Below are 12,431 nucleotides of genomic sequence, written 5' to 3' on the forward strand. Positions count from 1 at the left end.
GTCAGTTATTTGGTGGAGTGACTGCTAGTTCTGACTTGAACAATCCCTGTAGAACATCAGGAGTGAGGTCATACTCTCCTGTGTCCAGTCATAGCCACTGAAATGTCATCGGAGTTCCTCTCTATGACAGCAAGAATGAGTCAACTGTAAAAAAAAAAAAGTTTTATTTTATGTACCTTACAAAACATTTACACAGGAACATAATTGTGCAAAGACTCTGGAGTGTAGTCTCAGTGGTGTTTCTGGAAACGTCTTATCTTCACACCTGGGTCCATGTTCTGAGTTGTCTGAGCTTGTAAACCCGACTCAGCCTGGCGTCAGGAAACAGGCGCAGCTCTTGGTAGTGGAAGTTTCAGTCCGGGCTACAAGATGTGCCAGGAGAAGGTGATTCCTGGGGGCCCCCTTCCTCCGCTGACTGACACACCTGACGCCAAGCCTTCTAGTCTCCTGTGTGTTTGCGGACGGGATGAAACTTCCCCGAAGGGTCCGGAACAAACCACTTGTCCCAAACATCAGAGAATGACGACGTCCTGCCCCACGGCTTGTAGTGGCCATTCCAGTGGAGCAGTTTGGCAGCTTTCACGAACTGCTGCGAGTAGCGGTTCCCCGTGGCTGTCATGCCTGGAAATGACCTGACGTCATGACTCGGGCCATGGTGAAGGCAGGAAGACAGACTCACCCAGGTGCCTGACATGCCACATTGGGTCGATGGTGGAATGGCGTTTGTAGAAGACGATGAGTAGTGGGGGCGTAGTGAAGCTCTCTGCCAGCATCTTACTGTACAGGTCCTCCCTGAGGTGCAGGGGACACTCTGAGTTCCCTGACATGTCACTTATGACCATGGACTTACCGAGCATTCAGCTCCATCCAGTGCTCCAGCTGCCCGGTGATGTTCATGTTCCTCCACTCGGTCAGGTTGGCCACAATGACCCCAGGGTTGAAGGAGCACGTGTTGGCCCTCATGCCCAGCCTCTTTATGGACTCTTTCTTGAAGTCCAGGAAGCCAATGTAGTTGTTCTGCACGAGGAGTGTCACTGGTGAACAAGACAAGGCAGTGGGAAGCGACAGGGAAACAGAAGCCCACCTGACTGCCGGCCCCACGCACAATCCCCTTGGAGGAGGCGGAGTCACAGTCTTCAGAGAAAGCTGCCGCATGTCCTGGTTTGATGGAGGTTTCGTACAGTTCCTGAATGTCTCCTGAGATCAGAGGGAGTCAAAGATGGGTCACAAAAACTGCATCTCAGAGGAGTCATGACCCACTGTCAGGGGAGGAAACTAACAAAAAACCTCCAAGCATCTCATATCTAGCCTTTTTTGTCATCACCTTTTTCCACATATTTTCCAGCCTCACCTTGAACGATGACGTCATCATCCAGATAGATGACCTTCTCTGCCTCGGTGATGTATAGAGGAAGATAATAGCGGGCGAAGGTCAGCTGGAGGAAAGAGAACCGCAGATGGAGATGGCAGCAGCTTCATTCTACAGTCAGTTTTTTTTCTTACTGGTTTTGTGGCCTCCAGCACTTTGGGGTCGCTGGATATTTTCCCAATCAGCACCTCTGAATTAAAAATGACGATTTTGTACTTGAGATTTTTGAACTTGGTCAGGCTGAGCCACTCTCTGTGAAGCCAAGAAGATGGAGTGGAGTTGGACTCAAATGGTGATTGACACGTTAGGGATGTTAACCTCACCTGAGGTGATCCACGGTGTCGTTGAAGGTCACGATGGTGAAGACCACATTGGCTTTGCTGTTCTGGTAGATGCTGTTGACAGCAGCGACCACGGCTCCAAGTCTTTCCTCGGCTGCAGTGATGATGACCGGGATCTCTGGACCTTTTCTCTCCACCTCCAGTCTCAAGTCCGGCGATAGCTCATACTCAAAGGGAAGAACTGCCCCGGTATCTGGAGTCACATCCGCAGACTTCATGTGACACAGAAGCTCGAGGGTTCAATGACAGACTACTTACACGTGTTCTCCTTGTGTAGGAAGTCTCGGAGGTTGAGAAGGTTCCGCTGAAGGATGATCAGGAAGGCCACAGCCAACAGCACCAGGATGACCACGTTCACTAGGGGACACCAGGAAAACACATCAGCTTCATGCTCTCCAATCCACAGGTAGCCACAAACTATTTTCAGACCTGAAGTATCCAGACATAGAAACCAAACAACTGTTCTCAAGTGGGGGCTTTAAAGGTCCAGGTTATTAAGTGAGAAAACAAAAATGAGTTTCGCCAGCAAAGAATGATTCCACATGGACTTTCGAAACTGGGTTTTTCATTTTCTGGGTCATTCATTCATTCGGACCCACAGGTGTCAGATATTCCTGCCCTTCAGTTTTGCAGTCAACATAAGTCAAGTGCTCGAGAACCAGGTGCACGTGCGCTGGGACACGAACAAACGTCTGTCGAGAGGAAGACCAGCAGTGAGGTTCACGGATGACGTGTATTGGGACTTGAAGCGGGCAGGTGTGACTGAAATCAAACATCGGCCACGGTGCCACACCGCCTTTCCTGTGGCCCCAGTCGTAATCTTTATGATCTGCAGCTATGATGAACAGAGCGATGAAGGTGCATGTGCGCAGGTGTGAGTCCACTCACCTCTTCTCATTGCCATGACAACATCCGCCTCCAAGTAAAGAGGGATAACTGGAGGTCAGTTGCAGAGCAAGGCTGTGTTAGCTGCAGGCTAACAAAGGCAGAAACGACATACACGAGGCGAGCCCATGCAACGCGCGCGCGCACACCAGCGGGTTATTCTGTGCGTCTCAACTGCACCAACTCTCGTTAAGAAGCGCGGAGGCGCCTGTCGCCAGTTGGAGGCTCCTCCAAACTGCCAACTCAACATCAATAACTTCCACTACTTCTTCGTTGACCGCTCCATCTGGCTGCATAACGCCCCCTGCTGTACGGGAGCAGTACAGCTACTGCGCGCCTAATACATACATAAAATATTTTTTTTTTAAACATATGCGACACAAATGCAATTACACCAGTATAAAATGCATGCAATCATATTTACAGCATCATAATAATATAATTTTAAGTTATGGTAGTGACGCGTGTGCTTAGCGAAGCTGCCCTCCTCGCGCCTGATGAAAATCATTTGTATAAAAAATACATTGATAAATAAACTTGTTTTTAAAGACTATATTCAGTGATATATAACGCGATAGAGGTATTTCAGTATGCTATAACGCATGGTCTGCGCAATCACATCTTCACCCCAGCGGAAGTGGTCCTTGTTAACATGACGTATCTCTCCTGAAACGGAAGTGTCTGTTGAGCGGAGTTTATTTTCCTGCATAATAGAAAATATTTCTTGAAATATGCTGTCTATATTCAACTCCATCCCCACTCACATGGTAGGTAAATAATCGAGTGAAGCGAGGCTGCATGTTCACATGCATTTTCTATTTCCTGTCACACGTTTAGACGAGTTAGCGCTTTGCTGCATATGCCACTGACGACGAACTGTATCTCCATGCTGCTTCTGCTGTGACTTGTGTTCCATCAGTCATTTATTTCAATGGCTCATCTGTTCTCATTGGATCTCACCAGCATCATCAGAAGCTATTTATCCGCTCCAAACACGTGACTTCAAAGGAGAGGACGTTTATTGACGGCAAGCCTAGTTGAGGAGCCAATAATTCTACAGCAGACACTGGCGATGCCACCTTTGATGCAGGGAAACAAGGGAGCCAGCCCTCGATGAGGCAAAGACGGAACTCGGTGCCGACCTTGTTTTGCCAACACAATGCTTTATGATCAGTCGTAATGCAAAGCTCATTTATACTAGTGATGAGAATCTGCATCTATATTGTAGATTCGATTAGACCGATGACGTGCCTGTGAATTGTCAACGTCTGAGAACAACATTCGCCTTTATGCACACATCCACTCTCACCTAGGGTCACCGTTTATATGATAATTTTTCTGTAATATGTACATTTTTTATTCTTAAAATCATGTTTCTCCACAAGCACAGTGCAAAACCAGTTGACCAGCATCAAAAATATTCCATATTGAAGCAACACGTTAGTGTGATTACATGAAAAACGCATATATTTTATTATAAATCCCATATTATAACACTGAGCAATAGCTGTTTACAGTTGGCATGTAATAACTTCACGTCATATCATGACAGTCAAAGGAATCGTGGCAGAATGAAAACTTCACAGTGTTAAATCATGTGTCAGTAACTGGTATTTCTGTTGTTGCATTATTTGCATTAAACTTTTGTTGCTTTAACAGTTATTATTCGCACAAACCTTCCTTCATATTAGACGTCATTTACACATATATACTCACAATCTTCATGAACTAGTTGGACTCTTTTAGTGAGGACACTTGAGATTAACCCCAGACCTTTGTAAAACAAAAGCCCAACTTGTTGCTTGCCATTTGCACTTGTGCGGTGATTCTAGCGAGGTGTGCAGCATAAACGCACAACACAGGCTTCCGCCCTCTTCCATCTCCAGTTCTGCTTCTACCAGACAGATTAACGTCACCCGGAAGACAGAGGGACTTACCAGCATGTTTGATTTTAATACTTTCATCAGACCTTGTGTGCTTGTGTCTGCTTGTTTCCAGGATTACAAAGGCCAGAAGTTGGCTGAACAAATTTTCCAAGGAATTATTCTCATCTCAGCGGTAAGTGTTAAATGACACTGAAGACGTGACGGGCTGTCATCACTCCTGTTTGCTCTGTCTCTCAGGTGATTGGCTTCGTCTGCGGCCTTGTTGTGGAGCAGTTTGGATGGACGGTGTACATCGTGCTGGCTGGGTTTGCTGTTTCCTGTGTGGTAAGGTTGCATCCCGATGGCTTGACTTGTAACAGCTGTCGATGTGCGGTTCACAATGGTACGTGTTCTCAACGCAGTTGACCCTCCCTCCGTGGCCGATGTACAGAATGAACCCCCTGTCATGGCAGCCAGCTTTGCCAGAGAGCAACAGCGAGCCTGGCCAGAAGCCGCAGGAGAGTCTCAAGAAGAAGAAGCATAAATAATCCACCCGTTTCCAGAGTTTTGGCTGCTCACCGTTCAAGTCACACAAACCCTGTGTGTGTGTGTGTGTTTTTTGTTTGTATCTTGTGAAAGAAACATTCATTCACATTTGTTGTGTCAGTGAACGTTTCCTGAATCTTCAGTATTGAAAGCTGCACTGTGGTTGAAATAGATGTGGTTCACCGGACGGAACATCACTGGACCAGACACGTTTAATAAGATGTTTATTAAGGTTCTACCAAAATACAAATCGGAGCAGGATAAAATAATACACTTATTTACATATGATTGCAAGAACAATGTCATTTCGTAGACATTATTGGACATGTCCTTATAAAGGGTGTATTCACCAGGAACATGTAACAGCTTCAGTCTTGACCTCATGACTGGGAGAAGTGACCCTTTATGTGTTGAAGAACATTTCTTCAAGGAACTTGAGTTGGCTGACCATCACGCCGTAAGCTTGGAACTTCTCATCGCCCATGTGGCTGCGCAGACACCGCTGAAAAATGGAAGGAAATTAGGATTAGGAACATCACACCCTGGCGTCCAAAGGTGCTGACAACAGACAATAGAGGGTTTCCGTCTCCTGCACTTGGATAAAGCTGGACTTGTTCAGAACGTTCCGTAAATAGCAGAGCAAATCCTACTTCTCGTTCACCATCATCCTCCTCCTCCATGATTTCCAGGACTCTGTCGAGCAGCTTGACCCCCAGGCCCTTCAGCACATCTGTCCTCAGTTTTTCCACCGCCAGCCGTATCTTTGCCGGCCTTGACGGAAAGCCTTTAAGAAGATTAAAATATCGGGTGAGTTGCATCACAGCAGCCAACTGACAATAGAGAGTGGCCAACAAATCTGACCTTTTGGTATCTCGCTGAGAGACACGCCGTCCGTCTGGGAGCAAGCTTTGCCGTGAAGCGCCAGTGTGTCCCGGTACTTCCTGTTCAGCTTAAACTCTGGCAGCACCACTGAGCCAAATCCCTCTTTGTTCACGTCATGTCCACCATTCATGCTCAGAGTTTGGGTCATCATTTGGACCAAATCCTGCATCTCAGTGGATTCTGTCTTCCTGCAGATGAATCACAGATTATGCTAGATTATGCCATGACACTGCAGGATAACATGCGAGTTCTAGTGATCAGTGTCTGACTTCAGTCATGAAAGACTTCTATTTTCTGGCTCCATCCATACTCCCTTGTGTGACCCTACCTTTCTCTTTCATCTCCCTCCGAGCGATCTGTGGAACTGGTGGACGAGCTGCACTCCTCATCCTCATCTTCATCATCTGACCTCTTCACGATCACGCCGTGCTGAAGTAGATCACTCATTAGACTTTGCGTTCACAGTGTCAAGTCACAGCCTCGAACAGAACCAACCCTGCTGGACACCAGAGAGTCCGCTCTGCTCACTGGGACGTGGGCAGTCTCAGCCGGGGTGGTGCCGCACGGTGCTTGTCTGATGGAGCTCAAGTCTACAGTGAGAGACGTGTTAGATGCCTCAGCCTGCTGGGCTTTGAAGAGCATGGCGAGAGGTTTACCAGACGGGTGGCTCTCCAGAGACTGCCTCAGTCTTCTTCTCTCTCGAGCCGACAGGAGGCGCTCCTGGCATCGCTAGCAGATCAGAAGCTTGGTTCACGCCAGAAACAGACTGTGAAAGAATCTCACCTGAGAGGCCTGAACATGGACATCAGCTGTCTGTTGGGGGACCTTCCTGCTCTGCTTCATCACCTCCACAGGTTTGCTCATGAGCGGGCGTGGGGGCAAAGGTCGGGAAGCCACCACCTGAATGAAAAAGTGCCATACTCTTTAGAGTGCTTGAAACAGTACTCTGCTTGAACCAACACTCAAGATGATGTTGGTCTAGTAGTTAAGATGATGTCCTCCATCACCTCCTGCTGATGTTTCCGTCGACCATCCTTCAGACTGTGCTGATTTGGGAGCAAAGGTCCTGCTGCTGAATACGACGGGGTCGGAGTGAGCTGGTCCATTTGATTGGAAGGCTTCACTTCTGGCTCCTAGAGGAACAAGATGTGCAGAAGGATTCAGAGAAGAGCACTTGGTCTCTTCTTCCAACATGATGGTGTCAGGTCACATCATGTGGCAGTTGTGTGTGTGTCGCGGTGTACAGCTAGTTAAAGATTCCAGATCATCAAGAAATTAACCGGAGGATGGACAGACAGTCATAGTATTGAATCTGATACCAGGGCGGAGGGAAAGGGCTGCAGCAGCATCTCAGTCGACTCCAGGTTTTCCTAAAAATAAATCAACAGTCAGTTCTTCGCTGGAAATCTGCACCTTTATCCAGGGGAGACTCACCTGCTGGTCTACGTCTTCCATGCTGCATTTCTGAGATCTTCCTTCAGGGTTGGAGGACGACACTACCGGCTTCACGTTGTTCATCTCAGCTTCCTTGAGTAACTCCAAGGTGCCTGGTTCATCATCAGAGTCTGGCATCTGTTTACCATCAACGACCCCCAGAGAGAAGGTCTTCCCAGGCTTTTCTGGAGCCCCAGGGAGGAGGTCTGTGAAGCCAGCAGAGCATTTCCGAACCTCTCCCACCCTCCTTCCAGCACCTGAGCTCGGCCTCGGAAGGGGTTTCACAGACACCAGAGAGGGGTGTGATTTCCCTCTTTCCTTTTGCACATTTTGGGTGACATGACTTGAACTCGGAGTTGTGTTTGTCTGCTCAGCCTCCTGTTGCTCTTGGATATCAACATCAATGTTGCTGATGGTCGCCAGACATGTGCTGCTCTGATTGGCAGGTGGACACAGCAGCTGCGGCCGCGGGCTCTCGGCCCTGCTGCTCTGGACCCCTCTGTGTTGTGATGCCTCTTCTTTCTGTAAGAGCGAGCAAACCATGCAGTCAAAGACACAGGCAGCTACCCTGTCCCCAAAACATGTTGGGACACTGGGATTGCGGACAGTATAGGAGAGACGAGGAAAGTTGTTTTCATCCGGCCAACTGGATCTCCATAATAATCTTCTGGCAACCCATCCAGCATACTCAGAGGCCCGGTGGTAAGAATCTGGCAACCCTATCCCCCACTTCAGCGGTGACAGCACACTGCCCACTGGTGACCGAACCGGAGCGGTTTGGAAAGTATTTTGACCAATGTATCAATGTTTCCTTATTATTTGATAATTTCTTTGATCCCCATGGTGTCCAGTATGAAGTTCGCCCTGCTCCGAATGTCGTCATAGCGACAGTTCAGCACAAATATAATATTTTAAAGTGTTGGAAAGCGAGAATGCAAATGCGACAAGTGTTTAACCAAACTATCTTAAGTGTTCTGTTTACATTATTAGCCTGCTCACTGTGAGAAGATGTACTTTTTAAAGACTTATTTTTATATTTTACTGTTTTTTTTTAATGTAAAAATGTAAATGTAAAAAATATTCAATCAACCACAATAATCACATTTCTTTGATAATTATTTGGTATTCGGCCAAGCATTTTAAATTTTATTCCGCTTTGGCTACACTGAAGCTTTGGCCCCTGTGGAGTCTGAAGCAAACGACCCCCTGGCAGGACCTTTAAGTCCAATTTGATGGGATATGAATGAACTCTAAAGCACTAGAGTGCGCTCTCTCACAAATCTAGAGCAGTGGAACCCAAGCAGGCTTTTAGCTAGGATTTTGAAAGAGGGCATCCAAAACCCCGCCCCTAATCCCACACCCTCCCGACACCATGTCAACTGACAACTTGCTTTGTAAAACAAAGCTGTAAACATCTATTTGTCCCAAATAACTTGATAAACAACAAATAAACAAGCATCTGAGTCAAATAACAAACGTTGCAGCAGACATGGACTCAGTAACTGTTTCCACAGTAACACTTTGAGATGCAGGCGGGCCCGGGGCAACTGTTTTATTTGGCTGACTCTGATTAATCAAAAAATAATAATAAAAAAACATTTTTATCATGATTCTTTCCCTTACTACAAGGCATCGTGTGTACAGCCTTGTGTCTTTTTTCATATATTTATGCGAGATCAGCATGCAGTATTGGCTGTGATGGTTTCCTAAACTTTCACAACCACAACATTCATTCATGGGATCTGGGGGGCGGAGAGGGGACCGCCAAATATTCCTCCGATTAGAAAGCAAAGAGTTAGTTTTGTGAACCGATTGTTAAAAGTTTGGAACACATTTGCGGTTTCCTCCTGTCATCAGCGTCAGATATTCCATCAATATCAGCCCGCGTCCATACCACGAGTGTCGCGACTCGCGAGATGTGGATCACCGTGAGATTATGGCAGTAGACAAATATGGCGACAGCCAAAATACAGTTGCAAAAGGTTCAAGGATCTGCACATTTGGATCATATTCGGCAAAATTACCAGACGGAAACACAATTTAGTGTAAACTAGTGAGACGAGTCCAGGAGTTGGGCACTAATAATACATTGAGGGGGTCCGGTTTTGAGTACTGGAATGCACCCATTTTTTTCACGTTTTGTAGTTTAGACGCCCTCTAACTAAAAGCTTGAACCCAAGTTCAGTCCTCTGTTCTTTGTTTCATTATCAATATTTCCAACCTTAAAAGAAAAACCACACCAGACCCCTTTAATAAATGGTCCCCTCTGTCTCACCTTCACAGCAGCAGCACTTTGGGGCATCTGCCTTGATGGAGTTGGCTTTTTTTGCATGACAGGTGACACGCTGATGGACCTCAGATCACCGTTGCCACCCACTGTTTTCTTCTTTGTCTTGGCAGTTTTTCTAAGATGACAGAGGAATGAGGCATGAGAGGCTGTTCAAGTGTAGGAGACCATGAGGACAAACGCACTCCTTGGTTGCCTCCAGAAACATTGCAATTTGATGTTTGATGTAGGGTTGTCGCAGGATGATTTTCACTTCAGGTCTGTCTTCAGGGCTCTTAGAGAGCATGCGCTTGATCAGATCTCCCAGCTGAGGGTCGTAACGGCTGGGCATCTGAGGCAGCTGGAGAGAAGGCACCAGATAAAAGATGCAAAATACGAGGGATGTACCAAACATTCGGCTTCGGTAGCAAAAAGTCAAACACCATGGAGAGCAGCATGAACAATGATTTTTTGCTTGAAATTGACTATGCAATGTAATAGTGTTTTTCAAATATCAAAAATTGCACAATGCATTGCATCCCAACAAACTAGATATTCAGCTGTAACTGCCAACACTAACACTCAGGCTAGCACCGCAGCAACACCAGTCACAGGGTGAATAATCTACATAAAAGGAAGCACCAGAAAAAAACAAAAACAAAGAAAGGAAACTTACTTTTCCTTGTACAATGCGGTAGACGAGGGAGTTCATGTCTTTGGCGTTAAAGGCGTGTCTGAGTGTGGACATCTCGTACAAACAGCACCCAAGGGCCCAAACATCGGACTAGCAAAAGGCAACTTCATAAATGACAACGCACAGGATACATTCAACAAGAAACACATACCTTGTGGTTGTACGGTTTATTAGAGAATAGCTCAGGGCTCATGTAGTAAGGAGTCCCGATGAGTGTGCTGGCCATGTCGTTTTGATTCTCCAGGACTCGGGCAATGCCCAGGTCTCCGACTTTAATGATGTTGTTCTTCGTCAGGAAGATATTTTGTGTTTTCAGGTCCCGGTGGAGAATGTTCCTCTCGTGCAGATACTGCATGTCAATACAAAACAGATGAATAAAAAGTGCACACAGTCAGCCACAACAACAACAACAACAACAGAGCTCACCTGGAGGGCCATGGCGATCTGGACAAACCATTCCACCACCTGCCTCTCTGGCAGAAGCTCTCCCTTCTGCTCTTTGAGCCTGTGGTAGAGGTCGCCAGCTTCACAGAAGCCCATCACAATGTACAGCTGAGAATCATTTCCTTCCCAGGACTCCCTGTACGTCACGATGTTGGGATGGCGCAACTGTGAGAGGAGCTGCGCCTCCTGCTCCGCGGACCGCCGTTCCCGCTTCGGGGAGTTGGAGAGATTCAGCCTCTTGACGACATACTGGAGGTTCACAAACGCAGAAAACTGAATCAAACATTCGACTTAAGACAGTCAGACTGAGAATAAAATGAAGATCAATAGGAACAAGACAGTGTGTGAATGGGAGGGTGTCAGGAGTGAAGATGCAGGGAGCTGAGGGAGTGAAAATAGCGCAGGAATTTGGGATCAGGCATCCAGATGATGAACAGAGATGAGGAAGACCACTGTGGTACCGTAGAGGTGGCTGCCATGATGTATGTTTTTTGAGATTTAACAGTCAGAAGCAGAGGAGCCATTCACATATATTCATATATTCATATCACTACTTTTTCGATAAATTGCCAATGTTCATCACCTTAAGTGAATGACATAATTCTCACTAAATCTCTAATTTCATATCAAAATCACACCTTCAGATGACATTTACTCTTTATACAGAATGCAGAGAGAGACACGTGGTCATTTTGAAATTATCAATCGAATTACATAATAAATATTAATAAAGACTTTTAGGTAACGTTTGAACTGCATTTGATAGAAATTTTACGAAACAATATTAGACGTTTTTGGACATTAACAAAACCACGTCTGCTGCTCGGTAAGTTCTGTTTAAAATGTTCGGTGTGACTATAATAGTATAGAATCCATTACGTATATGAATTCCTTTTTCTTTGATGCAAAAATGGAACTTTGAAATACTCTAGGTTCTACTCCTTGAGTGTAAAAAAAACACTGTTATCTGCGTGTCGACAAGGGAGCAGTATTCTCGAGCTGTGCAGCACAACGGACAATGCACCGTGAGTCATACCTGGAGAAAAGAACATTGGAAGTACTGTGGAGCCGCTCAGAGACCCCATTCATCTGGGGTGAACGTCAACAACCCGCTAGCCTGCTGAACTGAACTCTACTGCTAAGCTAGCGACTTCACCTTCTATCACACCGTTTCACGGGCGCTTGAAACAGACGTTTGCTTCTCTGATAACTTCTCACCTGTTTTCGGTCTGCCTTGTGCCTCACCAAGTTCACCTCTCCGTAGCTGCCTTTCCCCACAACTCGGATGAAAACATAATTATTCATCCCGTCGGACTCGTCACAGCGCGGAGCGAGACGCTGGAGTGACGCGTGCGCACGGTACAAGCATTATTCCGTCTGAGACGTAGACATACAGCGAGAACACGGGCTGAAAAGTGGGATCGTATATGTCAACGAAGAGATTTGGCGAAAACGCAGCAGACGTTTTCAGTCACTAGGCAACCGACGTACGAAGACGTCGAAGAAGAAAACTTCAATAGCCAGCCTTTGCTTACAACACAGCGACACCTGCAGTTTGGGAGTAGCACGTTCGAAAGCGGCCCTTCAAAATAATTCAATTCCGAGCATCTTTTGGCAAGTTGTCTCCAATTACTCAGTCGGTAAATTGACACAGGGTTGTATGTTTTTTATATTTGAATGGTGGAAATATCATACAAACCTATGT

At 46.4% G+C, this 12,431-nt stretch overlaps 3 protein-coding genes across 6 annotated transcripts; 1 reads left to right on the plus strand and 2 right to left on the minus strand.

The window, feature by feature from the left end:
- Positions 1-178: 178 nt before the first annotated feature.
- glt8d1 (glycosyltransferase 8 domain containing 1) lies at positions 179-3,568 on the minus strand. The gene is made up of 9 exons (XM_053867716.1): positions 2,599-3,568; positions 1,969-2,067; positions 1,693-1,903; positions 1,504-1,621; positions 1,352-1,436; positions 1,085-1,197; positions 851-1,017; positions 680-792; positions 179-621 (listed from the first exon to the last, which is right to left on the minus strand). Exons 1-9 carry the CDS (start codon positions 2,612-2,614, stop codon positions 440-442), a joined length of 1,104 nt encoding a protein of 367 aa, XP_053723691.1. The 5' UTR covers positions 2,615-3,568; the 3' UTR covers positions 179-439.
- spcs1 (signal peptidase complex subunit 1) lies at positions 3,221-5,268 on the plus strand. The gene is made up of 4 exons (XM_053867718.1): positions 3,221-3,362; positions 4,594-4,653; positions 4,719-4,805; positions 4,883-5,268. Exons 1-4 carry the CDS (start codon positions 3,327-3,329, stop codon positions 5,006-5,008), a joined length of 309 nt encoding a protein of 102 aa, XP_053723693.1. The 5' UTR covers positions 3,221-3,326; the 3' UTR covers positions 5,009-5,268.
- nek4 (NIMA-related kinase 4) lies at positions 5,219-12,243 on the minus strand. 4 transcript variants are annotated; one of them, XM_053867712.1, is made up of 16 exons: positions 11,945-12,242; positions 10,709-10,975; positions 10,434-10,631; positions 10,265-10,372; positions 9,795-9,949; positions 9,598-9,727; positions 7,323-7,844; positions 7,208-7,258; positions 6,896-7,021; positions 6,672-6,788; positions 6,545-6,617; positions 6,384-6,478; positions 6,217-6,317; positions 5,868-6,076; positions 5,657-5,790; positions 5,219-5,508 (listed from the first exon to the last, which is right to left on the minus strand). In XM_053867712.1, the coding sequence occupies exons 1-16, from the start codon at positions 12,029-12,031 to the stop codon at positions 5,410-5,412; spliced, it is 2,472 nt and encodes an 823-aa protein (XP_053723687.1). In that variant the 5' UTR covers positions 12,032-12,242; the 3' UTR covers positions 5,219-5,409. The 4 variants fall into 4 exon arrangements, with proteins under 4 accessions (XP_053723687.1, XP_053723686.1, XP_053723685.1 ...); XM_053867711.1 differs by having other exon boundaries at positions 5,577-5,790; XM_053867710.1 differs by having other exon boundaries at positions 5,219-5,790; positions 6,545-6,608; positions 11,945-12,243.
- Positions 12,244-12,431: the final 188 nt, after the last annotated feature.

Source organism: Synchiropus splendidus, chromosome 6, assembly GCF_027744825.2.
Source record: "Synchiropus splendidus isolate RoL2022-P1 chromosome 6, RoL_Sspl_1.0, whole genome shotgun sequence".
Lineage (NCBI taxonomy): Eukaryota > Metazoa > Chordata > Actinopteri > Syngnathiformes > Callionymidae > Synchiropus > Synchiropus splendidus.